Genomic DNA, 13,070 nt, shown 5'->3' with positions numbered 1-13,070 from the left:
GGGGGTACTATGACAACTACACATCCCAAAATGCCATTCGTGTCTCTAGTTTTCGTGCGTTAAGACGTTTTGCAGTCGTCACTAGTTACCACAGCCACAAAGTCATAAAGCTCCCCCATGTCTACAATTGATCTTCTTAAAATGTGATTTTAAACCTAACCTTAACCACACTACTAACCTTATGCCTAACCCTAAATTAAGACCAAATAGCACTTTTTGTAACGAAATAGCAAATTTCGTCTTTGTGGCTGTTGTATCTAGTGACTACCGTTTAGACGGGGGGGATATTTGACGTAGCTAGATAGCGTGCTAATTTTAGGGAATTTTATCCAGAATATTTTACTGTGTGTAGCTACAGATTTCCACAGTATGAGTAACGTTGGTTTTTCGGCTACACGGGGGATCACCTCGGGTGTACCTGATAAGGTCGACATGTCTTTAGGTAAGGCCGCTCGCGACACCGTTGATGTGGGTGGGTCACCAGCAGCTCGAGCTTGGTTGTTGTAGCTAGCTTGCTATTTTGCTAAATGTTCGCATATGAGGGATCATAAAATGCATCGTTATATAGCTAATTACATGCATTTATTTTAGATGCATTACACTGTCTATTTCAAACTACTTATCTACTACTCTTGGCAACTTTGTTTGCTAACCGCTAGTTAGCTGCGTTCATTCAATGCGACCAAGTCAATTTGCCACTACTAGTCAGTTAACGAACAGCCAGCTAACGTTAGTTGTTGTTATGCAGATCTATTGGCCCATCCAAATGTCAGCGAGAATGGTTAATGTAGTTAGTTAACTAGAATGTACAAATTCCACCAAGACTTCCAAGAGCCAGACACATTTTAATTCATAAGCATGGAATACATAACGTTACATTGACTGAAAGAGCTCACTGACAAGTAAACTTATTGTTTTGTTCATCTGACTATCCTAGATGATATAATTCGTTTGAACAAGAAAGAGCAACAAGCAAGGAGGCCGGGCCCGGGGAACCGCAGGCCACTACAGCAGGGGACGGTATTTGTCCAAGGGAAGCCAGTTGGAGCGAGGGCCAGGGGACGGACCCAAAGACGTGTGTACAGTAGTTTTGTTTGTGGTGCTCATCACTGCAGCTATTTCTCCATTGTTGACTATAAACTAGGTGGTTCGAGCCCTGAATGCTGATTTGGCTGACAGCCGTGGTATTTCAGACCATATACCACAGGTATGACAAAATATGTATTTTTACTGCTCTAATTACTAAGGGCTGTATCCAGGCACTCCGCTTTGCATCTTGCATAAGAAGAGCCCTTAGCCATGGTACATTGACCATATACCACACCCCCTTGGGCGGCAGGTAGCCTAGTGGTTAGAGAGTTGGGCCAGTAACCGAAAGGTTGCTAGATCGAATCCCCGAGCTGGCAAGGTAAAAAATCTGTCGTTATACCCCTGAACAAGGCAGTTAACCCAGTGTTCCTAGGACGTCATTGTAAATAAGAATTTGTTCTTAATTGACTTGCCTAGTTAAATAAAGGTTTAATATATATTTTTTTTAATATTGCTAAAATAACTTCAAATAATCATGCCTGGGATATTTGAAATGCCAGTGAACTAGTTAGACCTTCCAATACATCACATCAATTGGATTCTCCAAATGAAAAAGAAGCCGTGTCATTTCCAGGAGGTGGTGTACCAAGAGGTGCGATAACCAGAGCGGGTGTTGGAAGAGGCCGAAAGATTCCCCCTCCGGTTGGTCGACGCCGGGGTCAAGGGATTATCACTGGACTGGCAGCCCGGAAGACTGCAGCACTGCAGCAAGGCATCAGTCCGCTCAACCGACCTGCTATCAACCGGGTACTAAGGGCTCATACATCTGGGACATTTTCATTAGGGCACACTGTAGCAAAACGTGCATCAGAACCAAAACGAGCATCCCTTATTGGACAAGTTAAGATAATACCTCGCTGTTTCGAACTGTTTTCTTCTGTTTCATGCCTAGTTAACATGACCCTTGTTGGGATCGAAGAAGAGATAGTTAGTTTCCAAAGAAGTCCTTGCTCCTCTGTTCACCATCTCTATTTACATTTTCTCTCCCAGAAGTTACAGTCCTTCAACAACCGATCGCGACCCTTCAACAACCAATCACGGCCTTTTACCCAACCAGCCCTATACAGACAGATGCAAGGCCAAAGGAGGCCGTACAGACAGACAGACGTACAGAGAGGCCTCAACTCAACGAGACCCTTTCAGCCGCGGAGACGGTGAGGAAATAACATTTGTAGCATTACTCCTGGATGACTCCCCTCCATGGAATATCACTTCGTCACACTATCAGCCGGTCCTAGACCGCTATCTACCCCTTCTTCCCTTTAGCCCTAACCCTTCAATACTTGCAGATCTGTATGTATTAAAGGGCCAATCAGCTGTTGAAACAATAACAAAGTGTTCTCCCTGCTACTGTTATTAGTAAACAGCTGAGGGATTTGGAGTGAAGAAATGTAACCATTCTAAAATGCATACAGCTATGGATGCAAGGACTGACCATCCATTATATCAAAAGTATAGTTTTAACCATGTGTTGAAGCTATATGGTGTTTGTTTACATTTACTTTGTTTACTAACATTGGAATAAAACAAGCTTATATTTTGGGTTCTGATGGGGTACGACTGTTGAACTAAGCTCATGAGGCCTTTAAGTTATATTCAAGAATCAATGAGTACATATAATTCATTTACAAGTCCAAAAAGGGATGTAGCAACTGTAGATTTCCTCTTTAAGTAATGTGGGGGAAGCGCCATTTACACTGCTTTTACCTATATAGGCCTATAACATCTGAAAATATCGAAGGGTTAACATCAAAGCAAAGGGGTAGGCAACAAATTGGCACTGGCTCTGTCTAACGCTGAGAATCACTGCAGCGTTGTTCCAAGTGCTCTCCAATGACATTGCACAAACGAAGGACATCATAGAACATTTCCATCTCCATTCCTAGACCAACCATCCATTTTGTCTTCTCCTTGTAGGCCCTTGCCCCCTGTCCAAACCCAGAGAGAAGCCCGCCAGGCCACATTTCTCTTCCGCAGGGGCCTCAAGGTACACTCTATTGGCCCGTAGGTGTCTCTGACCCTATGTAGACTTTTCTTTTTTAATTGGACACAGTGCAATGAAAGTCCTGTCTTTGTCTCGCCTGTACATTCTTCCATACTGCAGGTTCACACCCAGGTGCCGAAGCCAGCGTTAACCTCTATACCCCCTGCCCCAGTTAGAACTCGCCGGTGAGTATTTGACGTGTGTGTGTGTGTGGATGGGTGTGAGACTGCTAACACATTCTGACTGTCGCCTCTTGACAGACGGTATTCCACTCTATAATATAGTGCACCCTCATCATTCTTGAAGACTACACATCAAACCTTTGTTCATCATTATCCACAAGTCGTCTAACCGTATGTCTGTCTGTCCACCAGGTGGCGCACGTCAACAAACAGCAGTGGGATCCTGACCGTTTCCATCGACAACCCCACTGCCATTACACAGTCTGAGTGAGTCACATTATGAAGCCACACATACCACTATATGAGCAGAGGCTGACTAAATACATAGGGCCAGTAGTTACCATACCAAAGAACCTGATCATAACTAAGGGCCAGTAGTTACCATACCAAAGAACCTGATCATTAACTAAGGGCCAGTAGTTACCATACCAAAGAACCTGATCATAACTAAGGGCCAGTAGTTACCATACCAAAGAACCTGATCATTAACTAAGGTCCAGTAGTTACCATACCAAAGAACCTGATCATTAACTAAGGTCCAGTAGTTACCATACCAAAGAACCTGATCATTAACTAAGGGCCAGTAGTTACCATACCAAAGAACCTGATCATAACTAAGGGCCAGTAGTTACCATACCAAATAACCTGATCATTAACTAGGGGCCAGTAGTTACCATACCAAAGAACCTGATCATAACTAAGGGCCAGTAGTTACTATACCAAAGAACCTGATCATAACTAAGGGCCAGTAGTTACCATACCAAAGAACCTGATCATTAACTAAGGGCCAGTAGTTACCATACCAAAGAACCTGATCATTAACTAAGGGCCAGTAGTTACCATACCAAAGAACCTGATCATTAACTAAGGGCCAGTAGTTACCATACCAAAGAACCTGATCATAACTAAGGGCCAGTAGTTACCATACCAAAGAACCTGATCATTAACTAAGGGCCAGTAGTTACCATACCAAAGAACCTGATCATAACTAAGGGCCAGTAGTTACCATACCAAAGAACCTGATCATTAACTAAGGGCCAGTAGTTTTTCCTAGTCCGTTCAAGTGGTATGAGGGCGACAGGTAGTTAAGAGCTTTGGGCCATTAACCGAAAGGTTGCTGGTTCGAATCCCCATGCTGGCTAGGTGAAGAATCTGTCTGTGCCCTTGAGTATTGCCCTTAACCCTAATTGCTCCTGAAAGTCGCAACGGGTAAGAGCATCTGCTACATGACAAAAAAAATTAAATAGTCCTGGCCCTATATATACAGTGGCGACCAAATATATTGGCACCCTTGGACTTTTCTTACATCATTTGTTACTTCTTCTAAAATAATAAGTCAGTTCGGCAAATTTCTGCCTGCTAGTGCTGCCCCGGTCAACTGTAAGTGCTGTTGTCAAATCAACATTTTTTCATCACATACACGTGATTGACAGCGGTAACTGTAGGTGTAGCGAAATCCTTGAAGTGGAGCAACAACGGCTCAGGCGCAAAGTGGTAGCTCACAGAACGGGACCGCCGAGTGCTGAAGCGCGTAAAAATTGTCATACCGAGTTCCAAACTGCCTCTGGAAGCAACGTCAGCACAATAATTGTTTGTCGGGAGCTTCATGAAATGGGTTTCCATGGCCGAGCAGCCGCACACAAGCCTAAGATCACCATGCGCAATGCCAAGCAACGGCTGGAGTGATGTAAAGCTGCCGCCATTGGACTCTGGAGCAGTGGAAATGCATTCTCCTGTGTGATGAATCACGCTTCACCAAATCTGGGTTTGGCGGATGCCAGGAGAACACTACCTGCCCCAATGCATATATTTAAATGTTATCTTTATTTAACTAGGCAAGTCAGTTAAGAACACATTCTTATTTTCAATGACTGCCTACACCGGCCAAACCCGGACGATGCTGGGCCAATTGTGCACAGACCTATGGGACTCCCAATCACAGCCGGTTGTGATAGATCCTGGAATCTTCCTATGTTTACCAACAACCAAATTAAGCAGATTGCTTTGCTGCTTCTGGTACTTGGGGCCTTGAATGTGCGCAAGACATCATGAAATCAGCAGATTATCAAGGTGTTTTGGAGTGCAATATTCAACCCACTGTCCAAAACTGTGTCTGTCTGAAGGTTGTGGAACTTCCAGCAGGACAACAACCCCAAACACACATCAAAAGCACCCTGGAATGGTTCAAGAAGAAATGCTGGACTGTTCTGGAGTGGCCAGTGAAGAGTTCCAATCAGAATCACATCCATAACCTATGGCAAGAGCTGACAACTGCTGTTGGTGGAGGGCACTTCTCAAACAATTGAAGAATTAGAGCAGTTTGCTGCTTTAAAGTTAGCCAAATTGCCAGTAGAAGGATGTTACAAGCTCATTAATGGCTACAAGAAGTGTATGTCTGCAGTTCTTGTCCAAAGCCTGTGCCACCAAGTACTAGCTCCGGGGTGGCAATAATTGTGTCCATTCATCTTTTATTTTCACAATTCTAAACTTACATTTACAAAAATAAAATTGTTTCTGCAATGTAGTTTTAGAATAAATAAGGAATTATTTAAGAAAAGTGCATGGGTGCCATTATATTTTCAGCAACTGTCCATAACCACTCCCCATATTTTATTCTCTGTTCTCCCAGGCCTCCCTGTGCTTGGTCCCTGCACCCCCCGGCCCCCACCAGCTCTGCCCCAGTCAAGATGAAGGTGGAAGAGGAGAAGAAAACAGAACCACCTAAAGGAGTCCCCTTGCAGTTTGACATCAACAGTGTGGGGAAACCGGTGAGAATAAGATAGAATTGGGCAATCATACACAAAGGCTATATTTACAAAGGCAGCCCAATTCTGATGTTTTGGCACATTTTTGGCAAAAGATCTAATCTGATTGGGTAAAATATCAGAATTAGGCTGCTTGTGTAAACACACCCCAAGTTGTTTCAGATCATGTCCTCGTGAGCCTCAATTTACAAAACATTAGGAATAGCTGCTCTTTCCATGACAGACTGACCAGGTGAAAGCTATGGTCCCACCTGTTGAATCCACTTCAATCAGTATAGATGAAGGGGAGAAAGAAGACAGGTTAAAGAAGGATTAGGCCTTGAGACGATTGAGACATGGATTGTGTATTTGTGCCATTAAGAGGGTGAATGGGGAAGATTGAAGTGCCTTTTGAACCGTATGGTAGTAGGTGCCAGGCACACCGGTTTGAGTGTGTCAAGAATTGCAACATTGCTGGGTTTTTCCATGCTCAACAGTTTCCCGTGTGTATCAAGAATGAACCGCCAACCAAAGGACACCTAGCCAACTTGATACAACTGTGGGAAGCATTGGAGTCAATATGGGCCAGCATCCCTGTGGAATGCTTTCGACACCTTGTGGAGTCCATGCCCTGACAAATTGAGGCTGTTCTGAGGACTAAAGGGGGTGCAACTCAATATTAGGAAGGTGTTCCTCCGTTTTAAATGTTATGAATGGTTGTTTGATGTAAATAGTCTAACTCCCCCTAGTGGTTCAAGATCTAAGTTTCCCCCTGAGAATTGGTGAATGGTGTCGTTCATTAGTGCACGCTGAAGCAAAAAGGTTTAAAAACGTGCAATGTTAACAAACTTATTGAAGTTCAGATAGTGTCTCCCTGATTCGGTCAGTTTGTCTCCATTTCACTGTATTATTGACTGTATGTTTGTTCTACTCCATGTGTAACTATGTGTTGTTGTATGTGTCGAACTGCTTTGCTTTATCTTGGCCAGGTCGCAATTGTAAATGAGAACGTGTTCTCAATTTGCCTACCTGGTTAAATAAAGGTGAAATAAATAAATAAAATAAAAATTTAGTTTCTAGTGAACTGGACCCAGTTATACTGTATGTACACACCATTATATGCAAATGTATTATATGTACACAAGTCAAACCTCTCTCTGCTACCACACGGCAAGTGGTACCGGAGCGCCAAGTCTAGGTCCAAGAGGCTTCTAAACAGCTTCTACCCCCAAGCCATAAGACTCCTGAAAAGCTCATCAAATGGCTACCCAGACTATTTGCATTTTTTTGGTATTTTCTTAAAACGGCATTGTTGGATAAGGGCTTGGAAGTAAGCATTTCACTGGAAGGTCTACACCTGAAATTATTCGGCGCATGTGACAAATAACATTTGATATATTTATATTCTGGTCTCTGACATTGCTAGTTATATTTAAAAAATTCTGTTTTTTTTTAATTATTATTTCTAGGTATTACTGCCCTGCTGAAGCTAGAAACCCAAGCATTTCGCTGCACCTGCAATAACGTCCGTGTACACGACGAATACATTTTGATTTGATGTGAAGCGAATTTAATGTTTTTCTGACAAGCTTTCTCTCCCAACTGTTGTCACATCAGACTGCGATGACTTTGAATGAACGATTCCGCATCCTGAAAGACGAGCGCGTCGCCACTGCGCAGACCAGCAAAGGCAGCCGATTCGTCACTGGGTTAAGACAATGACACGAAGGAAAAAAGAGAAGGGGGATCCCCAAAACCTTTGTGTCCCAGACAGACACACGCACGGATCCCCACCTATCTGATGATATAGAACCATTTTAAAAGGACCCTGAGCTGATCGTAAGCTGATCCTCCAGAGTGACTTTTTTTATGGAGCAGACTTGGGGTAGAAAGAGAAACAAAGTGTAAATATGAAAACTATACGGGTGCAATTATCGTGGAAGATGAACAATCTTAGTTTTTTTTACCATGATGGAACCCTATAGCATTATCTGTAATATTGTACTCAGATGTTGGTGTTCAGGAGCTTCAACATTTGTCAGGACAAAAAGTACAATAGTTTTCTCAAAAGAGTGCTGCTGCGGGAGTTGATTTGGAAGATTGTTTTTCAAGAGGGAGGTTGCTTTGTGCCAGTAACGAAGGGTTTTGTTTAGTGTACTTTTTAAAAATTCTGTTTTGTTTTTACAATGTTTCAAAGAAATGTGGCACATTGTTTCCAACAAGCCTTAACCACAGTTCACTACACCTATACACCAGAGGAGGCTGGTAGTAGGAGCTATAGGAGGACAGGGTAATGGCTGGAATGGAATGGAATAAATGGAACTTATCAAACATATGGAAACCACATTAATAGCATTACAATGAGCCCGTACTCCCATAGCTCGTCCTATCAGCCTCCTATAGCTCCTCCAACTTCGGCATCGAAGTTGCATGAAAAGTGTTTCCCGTTTGACAACAGCTGATGGGACTCGCTGTACCAAAATTAACAAATTGCGGGAATCAACGCAATTACGCATTCTCAGTAGGATGCTAGTATGCTGATATTTGTTGCTTATGTGCATTCATTTTTATTAAACAGTAGGCAAGCCTTTTTGATGTAAAAGAAATATGGTAGAATGTTTTTTATATGTATAGATATGGGCTACTGTTCTATAGGAAATGTTATACTTTTAAATGTTTTTATACTAACTACAAAGTAATTTTGTTGAATAAAGCCCTATTTAACATACGAAAAGGCTTTTTTATAATTATTTCTGCATAATCACGGTAGGCCTGCAGAGCATATCCAGTGTTAAATATAGAAAAGAGATCTACCTTGTCCGTACCTGCACAGATGCAGTTGCTCTAGGATAGTCACCTGATGTTTGCTACCCAATGTATTATTTTAGGAGCGCAGTAGCCTAAGCCTGCAAAAGTTTGGTAGGTATCAAAGAGAGAGCGGGGAATTGGTAGGCTCCCAGCCATATTATTGTTCTTCGACTTTGCTTGCATCAGAAATGACAAAAATAGACTGTCACTGCCCCAAATGGCACCCTACCCCCTACATTGTGCACTACTTTTGACATTTGGGATGTACAGTCGTGGCCAAAAGTTGAGAATGACACAAATATTAATTTTCACAAAGTCTGCTGCCTCAGTTTGTATGATGGCAATTTGCATATACTCCAGAATGTTATGAAGAGTGATCAGATGAATTGCAATTAATTGCAAAGTCCCTCTTTGCCATGCAAATGAACTGAATCCCCCAAAAAAACATTTCCACTGCATTTCAGCCCTGCCACAAAAGGACCAGCTGGCATCATGTCAGTGATTCTCTCGTTAACACAGGTGTGAGTGTTGACGAGGACATGGCTGGAGATCACTTTGTCATGCTGATTGAGTTCAAATAACAGACTGAAAGCTTCAAAAGGAGGGTGCTTGGAATCATTGTTTTTCCTCTGTCAACATTTACGTCATTTACATTTACGTCATTTAGCAGACGCTCTTATCCAGAGCGACTTACAAATTGGACAGTTCATACATATTCATCATGGTCCCCCCGTGGGAATTGAACCCTGGTTATCTGCAAGGAAACACGTGCCGTCATCAATGCTTTGCACAAAAAGGGCTTCACAGGCAAGGATATTGCACCTAAATCAACCATTTATCGGATCATCAACAACTTCAAGGAGAGCGGTTCAATTGTTGTGAAGGCTTCAGGGCGCCCAAGAAAGTCCAGCAAGCGCCAGGACCGTCTCCTAAAGTTGATTCAGCTGCGGGATCGGGGCACCACCAGTACAGAGCTTGCTCAGGAATGGCAGCAGGCAGGTGTGAGTGCATCTGCACGCACAGTGAGGCAAAGACATTTGGAAGATGGTCTGGTGTCAAGAAGGGCAGCAAAGAAGACACTTCTCTCCAGGAAAAACACCAGGGACAGACTGATATTCTGAAAAAGGTACAGGGATTGGACTGCTGAGGACTGGGATTAAGTCAATTTTCTCTGATGAATCCACTTTCCGATTGTTTGGGGCATCTGGAAAAAAGCTTGTCTGGAGAAGACAAGGTGAGCGCTACCATCAGTCCTGTGTCATGCCAACAGTAAAGCATCCTGAGATCATTCATGTGTGGGGTTGCTTTTCAGCTAAGGGAGTGGGCTCACTCACAATTTTGCCTAAGAACACAGCCATGAATAAAGAATGGTACCAACACATCCTCCGAGAGCAACTTCTCCCAACCATCCAGGAACAGTTGTGACGAACAATGCCTTTTCCAGCATGATGGAGCACCTTGCCATAAGGCAAAAGTGATAACTAAGTTGCTCGGGGAACAAAACATCGATATGTTGGGTCCATGGCCAGGAAACTCCTCAGACCTTAATCCCATTGAGAACTTGTGGTCAATCCTCAAGAGGCGGGTGGACAAACAAAAACCCACAAATTCTGACAAACCAAGCATTGATTATGCAAGAATGGGCTGCCATCAGTCAGGATATGGCCCAGAAGTTAATTGACAGCATGCCAGGGCGGATTGCAGAAGTCTTGAAAAAGAAGGGGCAACAATGCAAATATTGACTCTTTGCATCAACTTCATGTAATTGTCAATAAAAGCCTTTGACACATATGAAATGCTTGTAATTATACTTCAGTATTCCATAGTAACATCTGACAAAAATATCTAAAGACACTGAAGCAGCAAACTTTGTGGAAATTAATATTTGTGTCATTCGCTCAAATTTTGGCCACGACTGTACACTGGTCAGTAAGACACTGAACCGAGTGGTGCTAGAAAGGAAACTACTTTTCAGTCATAATATGAAGTCCTCTATTTAATCATCTGATTATTCCTATTGTCAGTAAACATCGGCAAAAAAAAACTTGTTGCCATCAACGCTCTGGATAACATGAAAACAGCCTAACCAGCTCTGCTAGGGCAAGTAAAATGGTCAGTGAGGTGTTCTCTCATTTATGTTTGGAAGTAGCTGGCTAGCTAACTTTAGACAGTTAGCTTGGGTGCTCTACTGCAATTGTGAGGTCAGAAAGTTTGGATCAACAATACTCCGCGCCCAGACGCAACATGCAAAGTGTTGGTTTCATGAGCTAAAATAAAAAATCCCAGATGTTCTATACGCTCAAAAAAACGGCACAAATTTGTTTAAATCCTTGTTAGTCAGCATTCCTCCTTTGCCAAGATAGTTAATCCACTTGACAGGTGTGGCATATCAAGAAGCTGATTCAACAGCATGATCATTACACAGGTGCACCTTGTGCTGGGGACAAAAGGACACTCTAAAATGTGCTGTTTTGTTACACAACACGTCTCAAGTTGAGGGAGTGTGCAATTGACATGCTGAATCCAGGAATGTCCACGAGAGCTGTTGCCAGATAATTTAATGTTAATTTCTCCCCCATAAACTGTCTCCAATGTCTTTTGGAGAATTTGTCAGTATGTCCAACCGGCCTCACAATGGCAGACCACGTGTAACCACGTCAGCCCAGGACCTTCACATCCAGCTTCTTCACCTGCAGGATCGTCTGAGACCAGCCACCCCGACAGCTGATGAAACCAAGGAGTATTTCTGTCTAATAAAGCCCTTTTGTGAGAAAAAAAACTAATTCGGATTGGCTTGGCTCCCAAGTGTGGGCCTATGCCCCTGCCCAGTCATGTGAAATCCATAAATTAGGGCCTAATGGATTTATTAAATTGACTGATTTCCTTATATGAACTGTAACATAGTAAAATCATTGATATTTTTGTTCAGAATAAATGGTGGACACTCAGGAGGATTCCTTCATCTTTAGGATAAAACAAACCCTTAGTAAGGAGCTCAACTTGAATCCTACAAGAAAAGCTTAAAACATTGACTGTGGCTGTAGGAAATCCATTCATAAGACCAAAGAGTCCACACAGAACTGTACAACTCCCTCTCTTCAGTACAGATCATGCAGCAAGTTTAAAAAAAAAATGTATATGTTCCACCTCTCACTCAGGCCACTTTCAGAGTGGCACTGTTTAATGGCAGTCTCTGACAAACACTACTATTACAATAGTTCATCAACGGCCTGGGACTATGTTTGATGGAACTAATCTCAAAAATGAAAACTACCAGGTTAACAAGCCAGTCTTGTTGGAAGGAAATTACTCCTCAATGGTCAAGTTGAGGCTTGCTAGAAGCTAACAAATAGAATACTACATTTTATATATATATATGTAGCGAAACTAATTACACATACAATTGTGAAAACTTAAATTACATCTCAGTAGTTTCTAATGGGTAGTAATTTCACAGAAAAAAATGGAATCTGAATATTGCATTTATTTAAATACATTAAATTTGCAATGTAACAAAACTATTGGCATATGAAATTCAAACACCATTTAAATGAACAAAACATGGCTCACTTCATTTTCTGTAGCTAGTGTACGTAACACTTGTTTGTATCGCTCTACCCAAAACCCTAGCTCTTTGTCTCCATGTCTTTTTCCCCCATTTACATTGTTCACAGACTACTATCTTACAATAAGAGTGCTGAATAAAAATATGAGGTAAGAAAGTGGTTTGAAGATTACAGATCATGCAGAACATGCTAAACAGCAACAAAAACATTTTGTTGTGAAAGTGAGAAGAAAAAAATACATAAGTGCACATAACAAAATAAATGGAATTACAGCTTTGCATCTTTGGTTACAAAGTAGGTATGAACGATTTCACAGCTTTTTTCCCCCCACCCCAAAAACACATGTTCAAGAAGACACGAGTGTATGACAAACGTTCCATTTTGGAGACAAAGAAACTAGCAATTGGATTGGAAGTTTGTTAAAAATAGTCTACCGCAGATTCACTTTCAGATTTCCTGTCAGAAGACTTGGTGTTCACCTGTACAAACTTTGCTATGTTCTTAATACTTTACACTATACAAAAATGTACATTCAAACTGGATCTTGACTGGTGCGGATAAACAATTCCATTGTAAAACTGCCTGTTTAGTGTTAGACGCATGTCAGAGTTTCTTTATTATTGCCTACATATTCAACTGGTTAATGTAACACTGCCCATTGTGTGTACAGACTATTATTTTAAACACTGATGACAAA

General features: G+C 42.0%; 1 protein-coding gene across 2 annotated transcripts; it reads left to right on the top strand.

Moving 5' to 3' along the window:
- Positions 1-80: 80 nt before the first annotated feature.
- Positions 81-8,724, top strand: LOC129823766 (UAP56-interacting factor). 2 transcript variants are annotated; one of them, XM_055882730.1, is made up of 9 exons: positions 81-442; positions 938-1,075; positions 1,664-1,836; positions 2,080-2,243; positions 3,007-3,076; positions 3,194-3,258; positions 3,448-3,522; positions 5,885-6,023; positions 7,617-8,724. In XM_055882730.1, exons 1-9 carry the CDS (start codon positions 370-372, stop codon positions 7,719-7,721), a joined length of 1,002 nt encoding a protein of 333 aa, XP_055738705.1. In that variant the 5' UTR covers positions 81-369; the 3' UTR covers positions 7,722-8,724. The 2 variants fall into 2 exon arrangements, with proteins under 2 accessions (XP_055738705.1, XP_055738704.1); XM_055882729.1 differs by lacking the exon at positions 7,617-8,724 and adding an exon at positions 6,497-7,083.
- The last annotated feature ends 4,346 nt before the right edge of the window (positions 8,725-13,070 follow it).

This window comes from Salvelinus fontinalis, chromosome 26, assembly GCF_029448725.1.
Source record: "Salvelinus fontinalis isolate EN_2023a chromosome 26, ASM2944872v1, whole genome shotgun sequence".
Taxonomy (NCBI): domain Eukaryota; kingdom Metazoa; phylum Chordata; class Actinopteri; order Salmoniformes; family Salmonidae; genus Salvelinus; species Salvelinus fontinalis.
The sequence above is the reverse complement of the archived record's forward strand: the minus strand, read 5'-3'. Positions and strand labels throughout refer to the sequence as shown.